The sequence below is a fragment of the Pan troglodytes genome, chromosome X (genome assembly GCF_028858775.2).
Source record: "Pan troglodytes isolate AG18354 chromosome X, NHGRI_mPanTro3-v2.0_pri, whole genome shotgun sequence".
In the NCBI taxonomy this organism is placed as follows: Eukaryota; Metazoa; Chordata; class Mammalia; order Primates; family Hominidae; genus Pan; species Pan troglodytes.
The window spans coordinates 132790156-132808245 of NC_072421.2; the positions used below are offsets into that span (position 1 = coordinate 132790156).

The following is an 18090-nucleotide window of genomic DNA, read 5'->3' on the forward strand; positions in this document are numbered from 1 at the left end:
TGCGGAAGCTTTGTTCTTCCGCTCTTTGCAATAAATCTTGCTACTGCTCACTCTTTGGGTCCACACTGCTTTTATGAGCTGTAACACTCACCGCGAAGATCTGCAGCTTCACTCCTGAAGCCAGCAAGACCACGAGCCCACCGGGAGGAATGAACAATTCCAGATGCGCTGCCTTAAGAGCTGTAACACTCACCGCGAAGGTCTGCAGCTTCACTCCTGAGCCAGCGAGACCACCAACCCACCAGAAGGAAGAGACTCTGAACACATCCGAACATCAGAAGGAACAAACTCCAGATGCGCCACCTTAAGAGCTGTAACACTCACCGCGAGAGTCCGCGGCTTCATTCTTGAAGTCAGTGAGACCAAGAACCCACCAATTCCGAACACATCATCTCATATAATCCTCAGAAATTCCCAAGAATGATGGTGCTATTGTTATCTTTACCATACAAAAGGGGAACCTGAAGATCACAGAGGTTTAGGGACTTGCCCAAAATCCCACAGAGCTTGGATTAAAAATCAGACCACCTGTCTCTTGAGCCTGTGTTCTCAGCCATGTCTGTATGTAATGATGTTTTACTAATTTGGACAAATGACAGTCCCCACCCTACCATTATACAGCAGGGTTGGAGTTCATGAGTTCAATTAGTTTGTTGATGGCAAGTAAAGATGCTACATTATCTGGATGTATCTAGATGTTTTATCTCCCAGACCACTGAGCAGCCACAGTTCCCAAAGGAGTAGCAATTGGTCTGGGAGAGAGGGTTAAGAAGAGAGAGGAAAAATTAATTTCTCTTTCTCCTACATTGTTTCTCTGAGTCCCAGGACATGATTGGTTAAGTGCCAACAGGAGTCATGATGACTCACAATGCAGCTGAGAACCCTGTTACCATTTGCAATGACAAGAACTAAACACTAGCCACTACCACCAGGGTTACTCCTGGTTCAGGGCTGAATACAGTGAGTAAGTGGGAGGTGCTGGCAGAGGGGGTAGATATTACTTTGTAATATCTGTTCCCTAGGCACTCAGTTATCTTGGCCTCAGAGCTATTCCCTGGCTCATGCAAAATCTGTTAACAGGCCAAGAACACTGTTAAAATATTTTGGTAACTTCTGTGGGAGGAGTTACCAAAATCTGTTAACAGTATTCATTGCATTTCCACAGGTCCACTGGGCAATGATCAGCAATTCTGACTTCAAGATCCAATCACCCAGTGAAAGCTACAAGAGAACTCAGTACAAGGTAGTATTCCCTTTTCTCCCTCAGTCTCTACACCCAGCTTTGGTCATGACTGTAATTATCACTTTTATAATACACAATTCATGTAAATGGGGTGTTTAATTGCAGAAATTTGACTGAGAGTACCCATATGTTTCAAGCCATATTCCCTTCCAAGTCTCTGATCTAGAATAACTATATTGTTACCATTAAAGTGTGACCCATATGGGTATTGTCCAGAGGCAGGACATGAATTTTCCAGGCTGACAGAGGGATAATGGTGGGGACAGAGCTTTGTGTTTTTTATAGTGCTGTTTCCCTGAGGAACTAAAATGACTATTATGAGTAGATGTGGCTTTTGTCCACACTGGCTCCCCACTCAGTCTCACATAAGAAGGGAGGAAATTGAGGTACAAGTGCCTGAAAGTGGGACGTTTGTGACCCAAGTCACAAACTCTGTTGTTTGAGTGGCAGGAAAGGCTTAGTCCTCCAGGTTTTCTTCTACCCCAGGTAGAACCATGTAAAGACCCTGAGGCCGTGTTTAGTGTTCCAAACAAATTAGTTCTGAACCCAAACTAATTGGGTTCACATCCTGGTACTGCCACATACTAGCTATGTGACCTTGTGCCAATTCCATGATTTTCCTGTGCCTGTCTCCTGCCCTAGATAAATGGGAATGACAGTTGCACCCACCTCAAGGTGTTATGAGGCTAGATGAGTTTCTGCATGTCAAGCCCTCAGAGAAGTGCCTGGCAAGCAGACAGTGCTCAGCTGAGGAGGGTGAGTAATGTTCGTATTGCTGGTGTTGTTATTCTTCTCATTACTGTATTACTGGTAAAACAGAGGATGCCAAGGAAGCCTAAGGGACTAGACAATAGATGTCTTCACCTCTTCACTTTCCCAATGCAAGGAGAACCTCTTAAAGTCACAGACAGGGTTGACAATTTTCCCTGGCTACGTCTGTTCTCTTTCCTTGAACTCCATTGACAGGTTCATTGTCTATGTTTTTGTGGGTTTTTGGTTTTGGATGACTTCCCTCTGACCACGCTCCTTGTGTAACAATTCCTTTGGAAGAAATAGGTGAGACAATGACTGTAGGTCAACTTGCCTTAGTGTTGCCTGTCCATGTCTCCAATCTGTACCTCTGAAGAATCTTGTTTCATTTAAATACCACTGACAGAATTGGCTTGCACACATATTCTCATGCTTTTTTGTGGAAATACACTCAAAAACGACACTTATACAACTGATAGTCCCAACTCCTTTCTTACAGTCCTCCAACTTACATTTCTATACCAGAACTTCCATCATCACTATGCTGTAAATTCTTCTAGACCTTGTTTTCTGCATTTACTTTTATATATGGCTCCATGAAGGAACAAAAATAGGATGATAAAATGCATAATGTTTTGCAAGTTTCCTTCTTCAATTACCACTTTTTAGAGATATTTTTCATGCCTTTTTAAAAATTATTTATTTATTTATTTATTGAGACAGAGTCTCACTCTGTAGCCCAAGCTGGAGTGCAGTGGTATGATCTTGGCTCACTGCAACCGCTGCCTCTTAGGCTCAAGTGATGCATCAGCCTCCCGAGTACCTGGGACTACAGGCACATGTCACCATGCCCAGCTAATTTTTTGTATTTTAGTAGAGATGGGGTTTCACCATTTTTTCCAGGGTGTTCTCAAACGCCTGAGCCCAGGCTATCTGCCTGTCTCGGCCTCCCAAAGTGCTGTCATGCCTTTAAATAGAGAACCCCATCATCTTTTTCAATGGCTGCTTTTTATTTCACATTATTGATATAACAATCTATTAACAATAGGAATTCAGAAAAATTGCCTCTGTCAACCAAGGAAATCACCCAGTTTGACAAAAATGTAAGGTAGACACAAGCTAAACACATAAAAGGAGATATTGTATGCTCCTCTAAGAATAAATTATGAAATAATAGGAATAATATATCCAGTTCACACTGGCCATCAGATATACCTGAATATGATTTTTTTAAATACTGAGAATTATTCATGAAACATTTTTATATGTTTCCTGTTTGACACTATTATACCATTATTTCTAGATTGAAAAATTAATTACTATATCATTTCTGCCACCATTTTAATCTGTGAACTCAGTGCAAGCACAGTCATGAACCTCCATATGAATTTGACATGAAACAAAATGAGCTGATTATTCAATTAAAAGGACAAGAACACATATGGGAATAACCTTGATAGGGAGCTTGGCCTACAAGACATGAAAACCTACATAATAGATTTAGAAATTAAAACAGGAATGAAAATTGCCTCAATAAAACAGAGCAGATTCTAGATACAGACCCGTGTGTATGACAGAATGAAAGAAATAGTATCGTTGGCATTTTAAATCAGATCATGGCCCAGAGCAATCTCTTATGACTGCTGCTGGTAGCAGAATGTGTTAGTATGTGTCTGTGTGGGTATGGGTGTGGGTGTGTGGGGGTGATGTGATAGGGATGTGATAGTGGACAGTGAGGAAAAGACCCCTGGGTCCACTTGGTTATCTTGATTTCATCATTTTTACCAGGCTTTCTTGGTTGTGCTGTCTTTCTGAGGCAACGTGGAGTCTACCAGTCACGGACAAAGGACTCTCTGAAGTCAGTCCCAGCACACCTGCACCAAATATCAGGAGGAAGGCAGATGAATACTTAAAGTCCAACATGTCCCCCAACAATGTGCTGAGTTTTTTACTCGGTAGACAACTAGGGAGGCACAGAAATGATGTGGATCTGACAAAGTGGTTGTGGATGCTGACACGAGCAATGCCAGGGTGGAGCTGGCCTTTGCCAAAAAAAATCACGTGACTTACAAGCACATGCCTACACAGAATCTTGGAAAATAATTTTTTAAAAAAAGTATTAGAATAAAATTCTTCCCTAGCTTCAGCTATTGAAATAGAAGCTGTGTTTTCATTTATTTTGGTTTGATATGTTTTTATGCTGATATGGCTTTCTTGAGTTACACTGGACAGGGGATTCTATTCATTCTAAACATTCTGTGCAGGAGCACTCAGACACAGGGGAGATACAGGTCATGCTGCAGATCAGATTTCTTCCACCATAAATCTTTCTTTTTTTTTCAAAGCAAGGGAGTACTTAGGTTAGTACCAGGCCATGCAAGGATGCAAGACTCCTCTCCCTAACGATTTTGAAGAGATATCCATCCAGTTCTCCTCTAAAACCTAATTGCTTACCCAGATGAAAAGATATTTGAGAATAATGAACCCATGAGTTGGGTGGGAGGTTTAGGATACCTTTTTATTCTGATGCTCATGAGAGCACCATTTAGAAACTACAGCATTGTGGATTTTTGGTTCTATTTAATATTAAAAAATTAGAGCACAAGGCATTTTAATATAGGGAACAGCATACTTTCAGATCCTTCTAAAAGCAGTTGTTCTTCTCATTGTCCCCAAAGAAGTAGAATCCCCAGGTGCACTTATTTGTGCCATGTGAAATAAATCTGTTTAGGCCACAGCCAATTGAAGAGAATTCATTTGACTGAAGTGGAACTAAACCAGAGGATAACAAGACTGTGACATGGCTTCCAGGAAAAAAAGCTAAAGGAGTGGGAAATACAGGTATTCGCTCTGAGACAAGTGAAATGAGAATTATGTAGGCAATTGGTCACTGAGAAGTGAGAGCTCAAGCTGAAGAGGGGACAGGGATTGCAAAGAGGTCAGAGCCATGGTGGATATGGGCAAGCTTAAGTTAGGAGTAAGATGAAATTAACATAAGGTCAACCATTAAAGCCATTGCAAATTCCAAGCATTTCTCTTGTCCTTTCCTGTGAGCTGCAAAATAAGCCTGCAAGCAGTCCTTCTGTGCCCTCTTCCTCTCCTCCCAAATTCTCTGGGTCCTCACAACCTGTCCAGCACTCCCCAAGGCCTCTTCCTGTCTCTCCACCTCCACCTACATCTAAGGAGCTGTTACTGTCTCTCCCCTTAGCCAGATTTCTTCCAGATTTGTGTTAGGTAGAAAATTTAACCCTTCCATGTCCTTTTCACCCTCCTCTCTGTCCCTGTCGCCTTCTCTGTCCCTGCTCTGATTAAATATTGCCAAAAAATAGCCACCAGCCTCTCTTCAGAGGATGCAGCTGGCTGTAGGATGAAATGGGGAGGGGTTAGAGACTACAAGGTAGAAGGGCCTCCTGGGTGCACTGTTGGTGGGAACACTGCCTGGACACTCCTGCATCGGTGACTATTTTCCTGCAGTCCAGCATCAAACAGTGGCTGCGAGGAGGAGAAAAGGTGGGGAATGGAGACTGAAAGAGCAGCAGGTAGGCCAAGAAGGAGTAAAACCCACAGGAGCAGAGGCCGATAACAGCCAACCTCCTATACCCCATGGCCACACAACTGAAGAGACAGAAATTAGGATGCATAGTTACACATGGATAAATCTCACCATCATATTGAGTGAGAAAACAAGTAGCATAGAAGGGTCCAGTAGTGCTTATGCTATGCTCTGAAGGCTTGTTCCCCACCCCTCCACTTCATATGTTGAAATCCTAAGGTGATAGTATTAGGAGGTGGGGCCTTTGGGAGGTGATTGGGTCATGAGGGTGGAGCCCTCATGAATAGGATTAGTGCCTTTATAAAATAGGCCCAAAGGAGCTCATTCATCTCTTCTGCCATGTGAGGAAGCGCTGTTGTATAAACCCGGATGTGAGCCCTCTCCAGGAACTGAATCTGCTGGCATCTTGATCTTGGACTTCCCAGCCTCCAGAACTGGGAGCAATAGACTTTCTTTTTATTATGTTACCCAGTTTATGGTGTTTTGTTATAGCAGCCCAATTGGACTAAGTAAGACAAGTTTGTTACATACAAAGATAGTAAAGATTCAAACTAGTGTAGCAGGATGTTCAACTGGTACTCTATCTAGTCTCAGACTTGGCTGACTTCCTAGAAAAACTGATATCAACTACTCATCATCTCACAGGCAGTTACCTGTCCATCCACAGAGAATTGGTAAATAAGGTAATCACAAACAGTGGAATGAACTCTCACTATTCACCCATGTGAGGGTATGTACACACATGGGAGAATCTGGGTAGGCTGGAGACCAGAGAAGCCCCACTTCATGGAGGTTGTATAGTATGCTAAGTTTACAGAAGGAAAGTACCCTTCACCTCAAACTTACTGGGGAAATTAAGTAGTCTCTAAGTGTTCACTGGGAGGGCTTGATTTGTTGCTCCAGAAGTCAGAATCACAAGTAAAAAGTCCAAAAGGGGAGTGACTGGCAGAGAGAGAGGCAGAGAGAGAGAGAGAGGCAGAGAGAGAGAGAGAAAGAAAATTTGGCTGGGATTCTCCTAAGAAGAATATTCTTAAGAGATCTTAGAGGAGGTTATGTGTAACCCTAACAGAGAAATTCTTGGTGCAGGTGAACCTCAGGACTGGAGGCTGATTGGAGTGTTTTATTCTGTGTCATGGAAATACTCTCTCCTTCCACACCTCAATTTCTGCCTGCTGCCTCTTATTGGCCAAATACATATGCCTGCTGCCTCTTATTGGCCAAATACATATGCCTGCTGCCTCTCATTGGCCCCACTAGTCAGAGGGCAAGGAAGGCCAGGTGATATAGCCTTTATGTGTCAAGTACCTGAGGAACAGAGCAGTATAGAGAAGGAAGTAGGATATATCTGATTAAACAAACTGAGAATAACAAAAAATAATCCACCACTTTTCCCACAACCAGCACCCACTGTTGCTTTGAGCAGATGAAGGAACCCTTTGCCTAGCACAGGGTACCACACAAAGTCCCATTAGCCCTTATATTATCATAGGGTGAGGTCACTTTTTATCATAATCCCACTTGAAATCTAAATTGTAAATTGTAACCTTAAGGCTGATGAGACATTTTCCTACACAATATCATAGGATGGACAAAGAATAGATCATCCCACCTACCTTCCCGCAAAACAAATTCTGCCAAAATCTCAAAATATTGGTGGATCTTTACCTGCTGGGGCAACCAAAGTTTTAATTCCCCCCCAAAAAAAAATCAGTCTAAAAAATCTCAGTCTTTAGAGGTGATATAATTATGGAATTGCAGCACTTTTACAACGAACATCAGAACTGGACACAGGAGTACTAGGAGGTACCCCAGTGAATCCCCTCAGTTCCAGAAATAATCATCTTTTCATCTCTATGAAGCAGCAAACTAAAATTCCCCCTTAATAATCCAGTTTACTTACTTATTCAACACCCCTTCTCAGCTATCAGTTCTGCAACCTGAACAGCTTAGAATGGACAGGAAACAATTGGTCATTGTCAGTTTCCAATTTAATGGAACCATGGATATGTTCCATGGGAGAGGCATATTGTCTTGAAGACTTTAACCTGAAAACCACCCAATTGCTATTTTGGCGGAAAGGAAAAGAGAAAATCTGTAAATGATTTTTTGGTATAATAGTGGGAGGGGTCACTTTCTACCCCAAGCAATCTATGATGCCATTCCCCCAGGCCAGGTTGGGGTAGAGAGTGACCCTTCCCTGGGCCTGCTCCAGAGGACCAGTCATGTCCACACTCATCAGCCTTAGGATGCCTCCAGGCCTCTGGTTTCCTTTGGTTTGTCTAGGGGCTTACAGTCCTAGTCTGATAAGTTCACTTCCTGTGGAGCTTGACCAACATCCGTTGTCCTGTGCCTGAAGAACCAATGCCAAATATGCAGGGAGATCCTTGATCATTCCCAAAGGCTCTCAAAGAAAGCAGCACAATGCCCACCACTGCTCGGCCTTCTAGGGGTAGGAAAAGGAACAGGAACAAGAAGTAGGAATGAAACCAGGAAGGGGTGGACCCCCTCTCCCTCCATCTTTTCTATGGACTGCCCTACTCTCTCTCACTCCACTTCAAGCTAGTGCCAGCTTGAAGGAAAAAAGATGAAGGGGCTCCCTGCTGTGTATGGAGGGGCCTGTGCTCTAGGCAATGATCATAACACACAGCTGCATGATTCCAGTGCAGGGTCTCTGATCATCGCCCAGTGTGTCATGTATATTTATACATGTGCATGCTAATACTATTTCTTCTTAGTGCCAGGGAATCCAGTGCCTGAAATACTTTCTTTTTAACCTCACATTTACCCCCAGGACCACAGTTATGAGGGAGCACATGGCCCAGAGAAGATTGGAGGTCCAGAATCTTTACCTCTTTACCTTCCCTGTATGCTGCTACTCCTGGGCCTCTTAGCAGTGGCAGCACCTTCCAAATCCTCTTCACCCCTAACCTCTGTTTTGACCCCAAGCAACTCTACAAACCCTCTAGTCCCAACTCCTGCAAGGACCTACTTCTTTTTACTTCCCAGTCTAAGAATGTGTGTGAGTAAAGGACCTCATGGGGATTAAAGAACAGGAGGGCAGAATGGCTGGGGCAGTGATGAGAGGTTGAAGTTTGAGAGGAGGTAGACTGGGAGAAGTAGGCAGGGCCAACTTCTCCTAGGACCTTGTTATATCTGAGAAGGTTTGGGATCTTGTTCTAAGTTCGATGGAGAGTACTGACTATCCCCTTTCCCTATTCCAGTGCATCACGGGGAGCAGCTCCTGAATGCCCCTTCTCTGGGAGGCACTGCTCTCCTGGCTTGCACTAGCTCGACCACCAGGACTTACCTAATGCCTCCCTGAAGTTGCCTTCTCACTCCCCTTCTGCCCCTCTAGCCAATTTAGTCTCCAGGACACTGTCCCTACCTCACAGCTATGGTGACTTAGGATCAACATTCAAGGTAAATCCAAGGAAATGATGAAGCCTTTTACTCTCCTTGGCAGGATGAGTGAGTTGTGTTCTGAGTGTTGGGAGAAGAAAACAGATCAAAAGCTGAGCTTGTGCTTTACCTGCCCTGGCATGGTATATAAAGACTTCACCTCCAAGTCCTGAGCACCCACATACATATACTCATATATAATTGTGCTATATGCATGTCTGTGTGTATGGATAAACCAGTACTTCACAGATATACACAGCTCAATGATCTACCGCAAGTAAAACCTGGAACTGCCATCCAAATAAATAAATACAACTTGCCAGCAACTTTGAAATCTCACACCTGGCCCCTCTTAATCACAATATTCTCCCTCCCTCTTAAAGGTTACCACTATCCTGAATTTTATGGTAATCACCAACTTATCCTTTTTTTGTTTTTGCTTCCCACCTAAACTCGCATCATTAAATACTATCCTTATGTTTTCTTCATTAAGAAAAAGTAACCTTTTTGTTACTGTGGTTGCTGTCTGAATATTCCTGTTCCCACATAATTCATATGTTGGAACCTAATAATGTGATAGTATTAAGAAGTGGAGCCTTTGAGAAGAGATTAATTCATGAGGGCTGTACCCTCAGGAATGGGATTAGTGTCCTTTTAAGAGGCCTGAGTGAGTCCCCTACCCATTTGTGCCATGTGAAGATGCAGCAAGAAGGCACCATCTATGAAGCAAGGAGTGAAGCCTCTCTAGAGACCAAATCTGCTGGTGCCTTGATTTTGGACTCCCAACCTCCAGAGCTGTGAGCATTAAATTTCTGCTATTTATAAATTATCCAGTCAAAGGTATTTTGTTATAGCAGCCCAAATAGACAAAGACTGTGGTACATAATATGCACGAACATGTTCAAAGGAAAATGGAATGAAATATCTAACCATATCTGAGGAGTCTGGCTCCTGGCCAAAAATGTATGAGTGACTTTTTAGGCAGCCCTCATGATCTGGGTGAAAGGCTGCCCTCCTCACATCAGAGGTGGTCCGCAGCCAATGCACTGCACTGTCCAAAGGGAGCTGCAGTCAAGGGCTCAGTCCCCTACCTAGGCAGCCATCCTCTTACCTATATCTGCATTCCTAGCCCTAGCCCTACTCCTAGCCCACTTATCCGGGGCCTTTATCCCTGGTGCCTCTGCCTGAACTTCCTTATGGAGAGAGGAAAAGAAATCTTCAAGACACCTTTCTCCATGCTGGCTCAGTACTCAGAACTTTTTCACTCCAGACCTTCCCCTCTCCTTATTCCCAGGTTTGTAAAACCACAGGAGCCTTTGTTCGGGGATCCCTTGACAGTGAGACTGTTCTTCAAGTGTGATTTCTGTGCTTTACATTCAATCATTGGCCAATGTCATTAAGTTGTTAGGGACCTCCACAAATCAGATACCTGCAAAGAAGTCCTTGAAGTTCTTTCCCAAGGACACACAGCTAGTAAGTTGCAGAGGCACGATTGGAACTAGGTGTGTGTTATCTGTAGCCTGAGGGCCCTTAACCCCACAGCACCTAGAATGACATGGAACTTATCTGCGTGTGGGGGCAGGTAAACAGATATTCATTAAAGGTATGTTGAAAATGAAGATAAGGAAAATTAACTTTTTTCTTGCTATCTAAACAAAATGCTTTTCATATTTTGCTTTATTTTCTTCTTGTCCTTACTTTGTATACACACACATACATACAATGTATATAATTTTTTCTCTCTCAACTTACAGTCATTACACTGTTATTACTTTGTTTTTGTAACCTGTGTTTTTAATTTTATTTGAAAATAAGTGCATTCTTTCTGATTACAAAGCTGGTTTCTTACTGCAGAGGCCTTTTAGTTTCATAATTTCATAATGGCATAAAGCAGAGAATAAAGAGTGAACTATACTGCCATAATGTCAATTATCCAGAGAGAACCACTCAAATTTTTACTTTTATTCATTTTTTACTTTTTAAAATATTTGTAAACATTTTTATATATTTCCTTCTACTCAATTCTCTACATACCTACCCATTTTTCCTGTTATAAAACTGGAATCACGTGAAAACTTTCAATTGTACCTTCTTTTTGCTCAGGACAGAGTCTTGAAGACACCCACATGTAGGTGGCAGGAATGGAGGAGTGCATTAGGTAAATGGTGTCAGAGGAGGTAAATATTGGAATCCTAAATGCAAAGAGAATTCTCCAAGCAGTCATCAAATGCTTCTGAGAGGTGAGATGTGAAGGAAAACTGCTAAGAGGAAGTGGCATTCACTACCGAGACGTTCCCTTATGTCATTGGAAAGCAGGCCAGTAGGATGAGGGCGTCAGCTCTAGACTCAGGGCAAAGGAGGCAGGGAAGGGTCAAGAAGGAGAGGGAGCAAGGACGGGGTGCGTCTCATGTCAATTTGGTGTGTGAGGTAAGCAGAGAGGAAAGATGATGCAATTTGAGGATTTTGGGGGTTGAGAAGCCCTGAGAGGTGACGGATCTACTGTCATGTGAGAGAGGGATGAGATGCAAGGAGGAGGAAGGTCACTGATGCAGCAAGAGACAGAGCTCGCAGGATGGGGAGGGATCAGAGACACAATGAGCAGAGGAGGAAGCAACAGTTATTCCAGTTGGGGGTTGGGTGCATCTGTGGAAAGGTGCACTCAACAGACCTGTTCCTCTCTCAGAGAACATTCCTTCCCCTTCCTGTTCTGCACTGTCTTCTGTCTCCTGGCTTCTGCACAAGACAGGTAGACTCAGAATTGTCTCCGCAATCTGGGGTAGAGAGGACTCTAGACAGCTGGGGCAGCCTGAGGGCACTGTATACCTGAGGGGGTGTCAGAGGATGGAAGCAGATGGTACCCATCAGTACCAAAGATTCCAAGAAAGCATGCGATTACAAGTACATATTTCTTTTCTTTAACTCAGGTTTTCTTAATTTTGTTTTAGCATGGAGAACTTTCATCCATATAATAGCCGATAAGGTATTGTAAAACTGCTGTTTCATGAAGTTCAGCTAGAGAAATTTCCTAATGTACATGTAAGCATTTTGGCAATACTTGGAAACTCTGCAGATGTTGACACTTTCTAGTAGATCTGTAATTTGAAGTAACAACTGAGCTGATCAGAAATGTGACTCTCTTTATAACTCATCTCAACATGCTCATAAACTCTTATTTCTACTGATAGAAGAAACTACCAAACCTTGCCACTTTAAGGTGACTCAATTCCTTCTGGTTTAAAATATAATCACTTTTAGGCAATTAATTGCTTATTTTGTTCTTGATTTCAGTTGTGTAGATTTAAAGTCCAATATCCTTATGAAGGCTGCCCTGTCCCTCTCGTGTGCCCTTCCCTACTCTCCCTCCTAATCCTTCCCCTTCCCCCTTTTCCTCTTTCTTCATCCCCTCCTCATGCCCCCTTCTCTTCATCTCCCTCCTGCTATTCTTCCTCCTCTACTTCTCCTCCTTGCTTTTCTCCTTCTTGTCCTCCTCTCCCTTCTCTCCCTCTCTCCCTACCCAATCCTCACTTCCTTCTCCTTCAACTCCTCTTCTGACTCTCACTCTTCTTCCCCTCGTCTTCCTCCCCAAGAAATTATCTGGCTACAGATGACTGCAGCAAGGAGGATGAGCCTGTCCCTTTTGCTCCCTCATCTCCCTTGGTCTTTGAGTGTTTGCCATTTTCCCCTCTATCTTCAACAGATGAGACTGACTCTTCCTGGCCTTTGGCACACAGATGGTGGTATTGATGGTTTCCATTATGGCCTCTAGTCAGGACAGCTACATACTCTGAACCATTCTCTTTCAAGTCCTGGTCCTTGTCTTGCTGACCAGTCTTCTCAGTGCCTCTGTGGATTCTCTTTCTGGGCCTGCAGCTGGAACTCATTCATGCTACAAATGACCCATAGGGAATCTGACAGCACTGTGGCAGGACCTCTCTTTCCTAAATACCAGGCTGTCATTTCTGAACTCCTGTTGCTGCCTCTTGTTGGTGTGGGGCACTGAGGGCAGGTCTCACTCCCAGAGCTACCAGTAGGATGTGGGGCAGCATGCCATTATGCTCCGGAATTCCCAACCTTTCATGGTTCCTGTCTCAATACTCCCCACTTCTTTCCCAAGCCTCCCTCCAGGGTCACTGCATACATTTACACATATTGTGCACTCTGCAATTAAAGTAGATTCATTCACATGCAATATATCCTGGAGTTGTGCAGTGTACAGCCTGCCTGACAGTACCTATTTACCCTGTGCCCAGCCCCCTCCCTCGCTCCACCTTGCCCAGCTCTAGAAGAGCCCTACTCCCTCCTATGGGTCAGATATCAGCACCTACATCTCTCCGAAAGATTTGAGGTTCAGCAAATGTATACTTAAACACAAGTCTAGCTCTAAGAAATTGTGCTCTGAACTTCTCTCCATACACAGCAGTCACTGAAAGAGCTGTGCACAACTTTGGGCACCACAGTACTTAAACAGTGATAGGAAGAATGTGGAGATGGTCCCAATGAAGAGAGACAAATTCAGAATTAGTGCAAATGCTTTTACAGTTGTGATTCACTTTATGTACTTCATACATGAAAACAAACTGAAGCGTTATTCTTTCTTTTCATGTGTGCTCCAATGTAGAAATTATGTCATACTTAGGTCTTGTTTTATGTTTTCTAGACTTTCCCAAGCTTTTTTCTATGAGGGTTTTCCTACATATGGAAAAGTTGGAAAAACTGTTCAGTAAACACCTGTACACCCTCCACCACAATCCAATGATTAGCTTTTGGTCATATTTTATGGGTATCATTTTTAATCTCTACATAATAGTTCATCAAATCAATGCATCTTAATTTTTTAGACAATCTCCCCATTTTGGATATATTCCTCGATTCCAAATCCCCAAAATTATAAGTAGTAATGCTTAATGATAATCTCTGAGCACAAGACCCTCCTTTCTGAATTTTTAAAGCCTGTGACAGCTGATAAGCTAGAATGTTGATGCCAGTGTCCCTGAAATTTTAATCTTTGAGGAAGGGTCTAAAGGGACTAATAGAGAATAGAAATTATAAGTGAATTCAGAAGAACAAGTACCTTGATATTGCTAGGAATCCAAATCTTAGAGCAGGCACAGTGTCCGGGGACTCTGTGAGTGTGTGTTTATGGGGGAGGGGTGTCACCGGATTCTACTTGTTCTGCCCAGGAGTACAGGCGTGAGCCACTGTGCCCAGCCCATGAAACGTTAAAGTGGATTGATCTGCTCAGCCATGTTGGAGGGTCCAAAAAACATACGTCTCGTGACTGAGAAACAGATTTGTGAGAGGAGCCCCTGCAACCCCAAAAAGTTTTGTAATTGCTCTTCTTTATAGGTCAGAAATTCTAGTGGAAACTACTGCCACTGAACCGGTATAATTAAATGCAATGAGGATAGCTGGATTGTGGGGTGGCAGGGGCCAAGTGGGGGCACTTAATTGACAAAGACAAAGTGTGCATAGTTTACTGTAATGGGCAGCAGATTCAATGCAGCAATAAGAATAGTCTGACTCACAGGGACATATGGCATTGATTAGTTGGTCATGGTGTCCCTTGAAGAGAAACAGATGGCAGTCTACTAAATTCTTCCTTGATATATATAAGTGGATGAGTTCTAGATTGAGTGCACAGAAGTCTAACCTGAATCACCAAAATAGTCCTAGCCCTTCGATCAATTCCCAGATTTGAGTCAATTTACAGACCCAGAACCCTATGAATAAAGAAGGACTCCACTCCACTCCACTGCCAAAAATATATACTACTAATTTTCTGCAGCTTTCCCCAAAGAGATCTATGGCTTTAGGGGTGAATGTGCAGTAGGGAAAATGAAACAATCAAACTTTTCAGCGATTACTGTATATTGCTTCTGAACTAGCACTGATTCCAAAAGCCTCAAAATGTCACTGCAGTTCACCAGTCAGAGTTAACAGTTTATGGCGGTCAGGGGATTGATGGAGTTTTAGTTCAGGTTTGTCTCACAATGGGTCCTCCGGGTCTCTAAACTTATCCTATGGTTATTTCCCCAGTTCCAGAATGTATAATTGGAAGAAAAATACTCAGCAACTGACAGAATCCTCATACTATTTCCCTGATCTGTGGAGTGAGGACTAATGTGGTAGGAAAACGCAAGTGGAAGCCACTAGAACTGTCTTTACCTAGGAAAATAGCAAACCAAGAGCAATACCATACTCCTAGAGAGATTGCAAGAGATTAGTAATACCATCAGTGACTTCAAATATGCAGACATCCCCATTTAACTCACCTGTTTGGCCTATGCAGAAGGCAGATGGATCTTGGAAGATGGTAGTGGGTCATTGTAAACTAAGCCAGGTGATGACTCCAATTGCAGCTGCTGTTCCAGATGTGGTTTCATTTCTTGAGCAAATTAACATATCCCCTGGAACCTAGTATGTACCTCTTGACCTTGAAAATGCTTTTTTTCTCAATAACTGTTAGTAAAGACCACCAGAAGCAATTTACTTTCAGCTGGTAAGACCAGGAATACACCTTCGCCATCCTACCTCAGGCGTATTGTATATCAATTTTCAAGCTCTACATCATAGTTTAGTTCACAGGGATCTTATCACCTTTCTCTTTCACAAGACAACACACTAGTCTGTTACACTGATGACATGCTAATTAGACCTAGTGAACAAGAAGTAGCAACTACTCTACACTTCAGGGCTCCTCTAAGTATCCATTGGCTCCAGTTTGAAATCTCAGTATCCATTGGCTCAATGACTTTCATGCTGTTTTGTAAGGAAAAGGCTCTTCTGAAAACACTTCTGTGCTAGGTCCATGGTGTATGATCTAGGAACCAACCTGCTATCACTTATCATCATGACAGGGCTCGATAGAAAAGAAAAATTATGACAGGAATCTGCGTGTAAATCTTCAATAGAAAACCAGAGTCTGTCCATTTGGACCCAACAAGAGAAAGGGATGGTTTAAACTCAAGGTTTTTATGATGCCATGACCCAGAGTGAATGTGTGTATGTGCTTGTGTGGAGGGTGTGGGGAGAAAGCCCATTTCAGTACACACATGTCCCCCATAGGTCTTCGGTTCCTCCCCCACGTTCTCCAGCTGCTCCTGTTCCTCTCAATTAGACAAGCTTACTTGGGTGGCCCTGGGGCAATGACCCCAAAGCCTCAGTGCCAAACTGTTTAAGTTCACAATTAACTGAGACCCATCTCTGCAGAGGAGACCAGACTGCTGCCCCTAACCTAACAGCAGCTCACAGTTTCAAGCACTAGCTGTGTGCCAGCAGTGCGATTATTACGGACATACTGCTCTCCCTTTAATCCTCCAAACAACCCCAGAAGGGTCTATTACCCTTTCTGCATTTGACCAGTGCAGAAAGTGAAGCCCAGCCAAGCAAATGTCACTTGCCCAAAGTCGCACAGCTAGTAGGGAGCAGAGCCAGGAGTTGAAAGCCCCCTTTGATCTACCTCCAGAGCGGACACTATGACAGCGACACTGCCTCCCCGTGGAAACCAAAAGCAATAGCACACTCTTCACTGCACTAGGGGGAAATCTGGAGGATGAAGGTTCCAGAGAAGACAACAACAACAACAACAACAACAACAACAACAAAAAATCACTGGCCCGTGTAAGGTCTACTCAGGGCAATCAAGAAAATCTGAATGGGGAATTAAGACAGCGAGATGTCTCAGTCCTCTGGACCCACCAGACCCAGAACCCTGTGAATAAAGGGGAGGCTGGGCCTCCTTGAGGAAGATGGCAGATAAAACCTCTCTCTCACTCACCTATTCCCTCAGTTTCACAAGCTCTCTCTTTTAAAAGTCATACATATACTTTAAAAGAGTTACAGCTTCTCCACAGCTCGCCCGTTGCAGCTTCTGCACCCTGCTGTGGATGTCCTGGGACAGGATAGTCAGGAACTCCTCCAGCACCAGCAACTCCAGAATCTGCTCCATGGAGCGCATCTCAGGCCAAAGTCACCCATGGCGAAACTCCCATGGCGAAACACCCATGGCGAAACTGCTGGTGTCCCGGGCACCAGCAGCCTCTTGGAAGCAGAACCCTCAGAAGCACAGGTGGGAGGCCGCCAAGCTAGACCTTGGGTCGGGCGGAAGCAGCAGGAGTTCTGGCTCCGGGCGTAGGAACTTCCATAGTTTCCCTCTCACAGGAGGGGAACCCTTTCCGCTCGCGGGAGCCCAGGCCAGACGCCACCGTCAGGCTTCCAGACCATCTTGGCCCCGAAACCAGTTGTGCCCGCCGGCCAAGGCGCCCGGGGCCAGGAGAGAGAGATGATGGCTTCAGCAGGAGTCCGACGTGCTCCGGTTTCAAGTTCCAGCCGGTGAGCCCAACTTTGGACCCGGCGGAGCTGTCTCCAGTAGCTTCGCCTCACTGGGCTTGGGACGCTGCAGCTCCTGTCCCCGTTTCGCTTCTACCAGGACCTCCGGGAGGCACAAAAGCAGGCAGTTTTCTCCTGTCTGTGTTGGACCCACGCAGGACTAGGCCCCCGGTCCACACGCAGAAAGTCCTAGCACGGAAGTTTGGCGTCCACAGCCCAATTTGTCAGCTTAGGACCAACGTTAGGGCTGCGTTTCCCGAACGACACCATTGTATCAAGCGGCCATTGGATCAGGTCTAGCCACAACTCGCAGCTGACCAATCAGAAAAGAAAATTTGGCTCCAGGACGGGACCAGCGAGGGACCAATTGAAAGACAAGAGGCGGGGCCAGCAGGCAAACCTTAACCCCAGAGACCTCCGTGGCTGTTGAAGGCAGAGGGTAATGGGCGGGGTCGCTAGATCGAAGCTTAGGTCGTGAAGATGGGGATACTAAAAAGCAAATCCAAAGCCACTGTGAACTGCAGGCGGACGACCGGAGTCAAAATCTCCAGGATGGTTTATTAAAATGCGAATCCCCGGGTTCCTGTGAGATTCAATGCGTCAGGGTAGCGGGTGGAGCCCCGAAATACGACTTTTTAACAAACTCTCCCTACAAATTCTCCCCACACAGCCAGGTTTAAGAATCACTGACCGGGTCGTAACAGATTTAAAGGTGGTCCCCACCCGCTCCAGTTACTCCAAGGCTCAAGGAGAAGCGCTCATTTGGATCACAACCCGGGGTTCGCCCCACCCAACACCCTGCGACTAAGAAGCGCTT

The 18090-nt window shown here is 44.3% G+C and overlaps 1 protein-coding gene and 1 long non-coding RNA gene across 17 annotated transcripts in view; one reads left to right on the forward strand and one right to left on the reverse strand.

The window, feature by feature from the left end:
• The window catches only part of ZNF75D (zinc finger protein 75D), a 58793-nt gene extending 40758 nt beyond the window's left edge, over positions 1–18035 (reverse strand). For 2 of the 16 annotated variants that reach the window (XM_063804334.1, XM_063804335.1), the window contains exons 1-2: positions 16723–18033; positions 15218–15404 (exon numbers count right to left, since the gene is read on the reverse strand). Coding sequence is in view for 1 of the 16 variants with exons in the window: in XM_063804336.1 (XP_063660406.1) it covers positions 15218–15270 (53 nt within the window). In the remaining 15 variants the exon portion in view is untranslated. Of the gene's footprint in view, positions 1–15217 lie in introns of all 16 variants that reach the window. The other 14 variants (XM_063804339.1, XM_054676912.2, XM_024353279.3 and 11 more) reach the window with 10 other exon arrangements.
• Positions 901–4128, forward strand: LOC107971202 (uncharacterized). Its single transcript, XR_008542060.1, has 4 exons — positions 901–960; positions 1166–1243; positions 1886–1999; positions 3782–4128. It is a non-coding gene; the product is annotated as an uncharacterized LOC107971202 (long non-coding RNA).
• Positions 18036–18090: the final 55 nt, after the last annotated feature.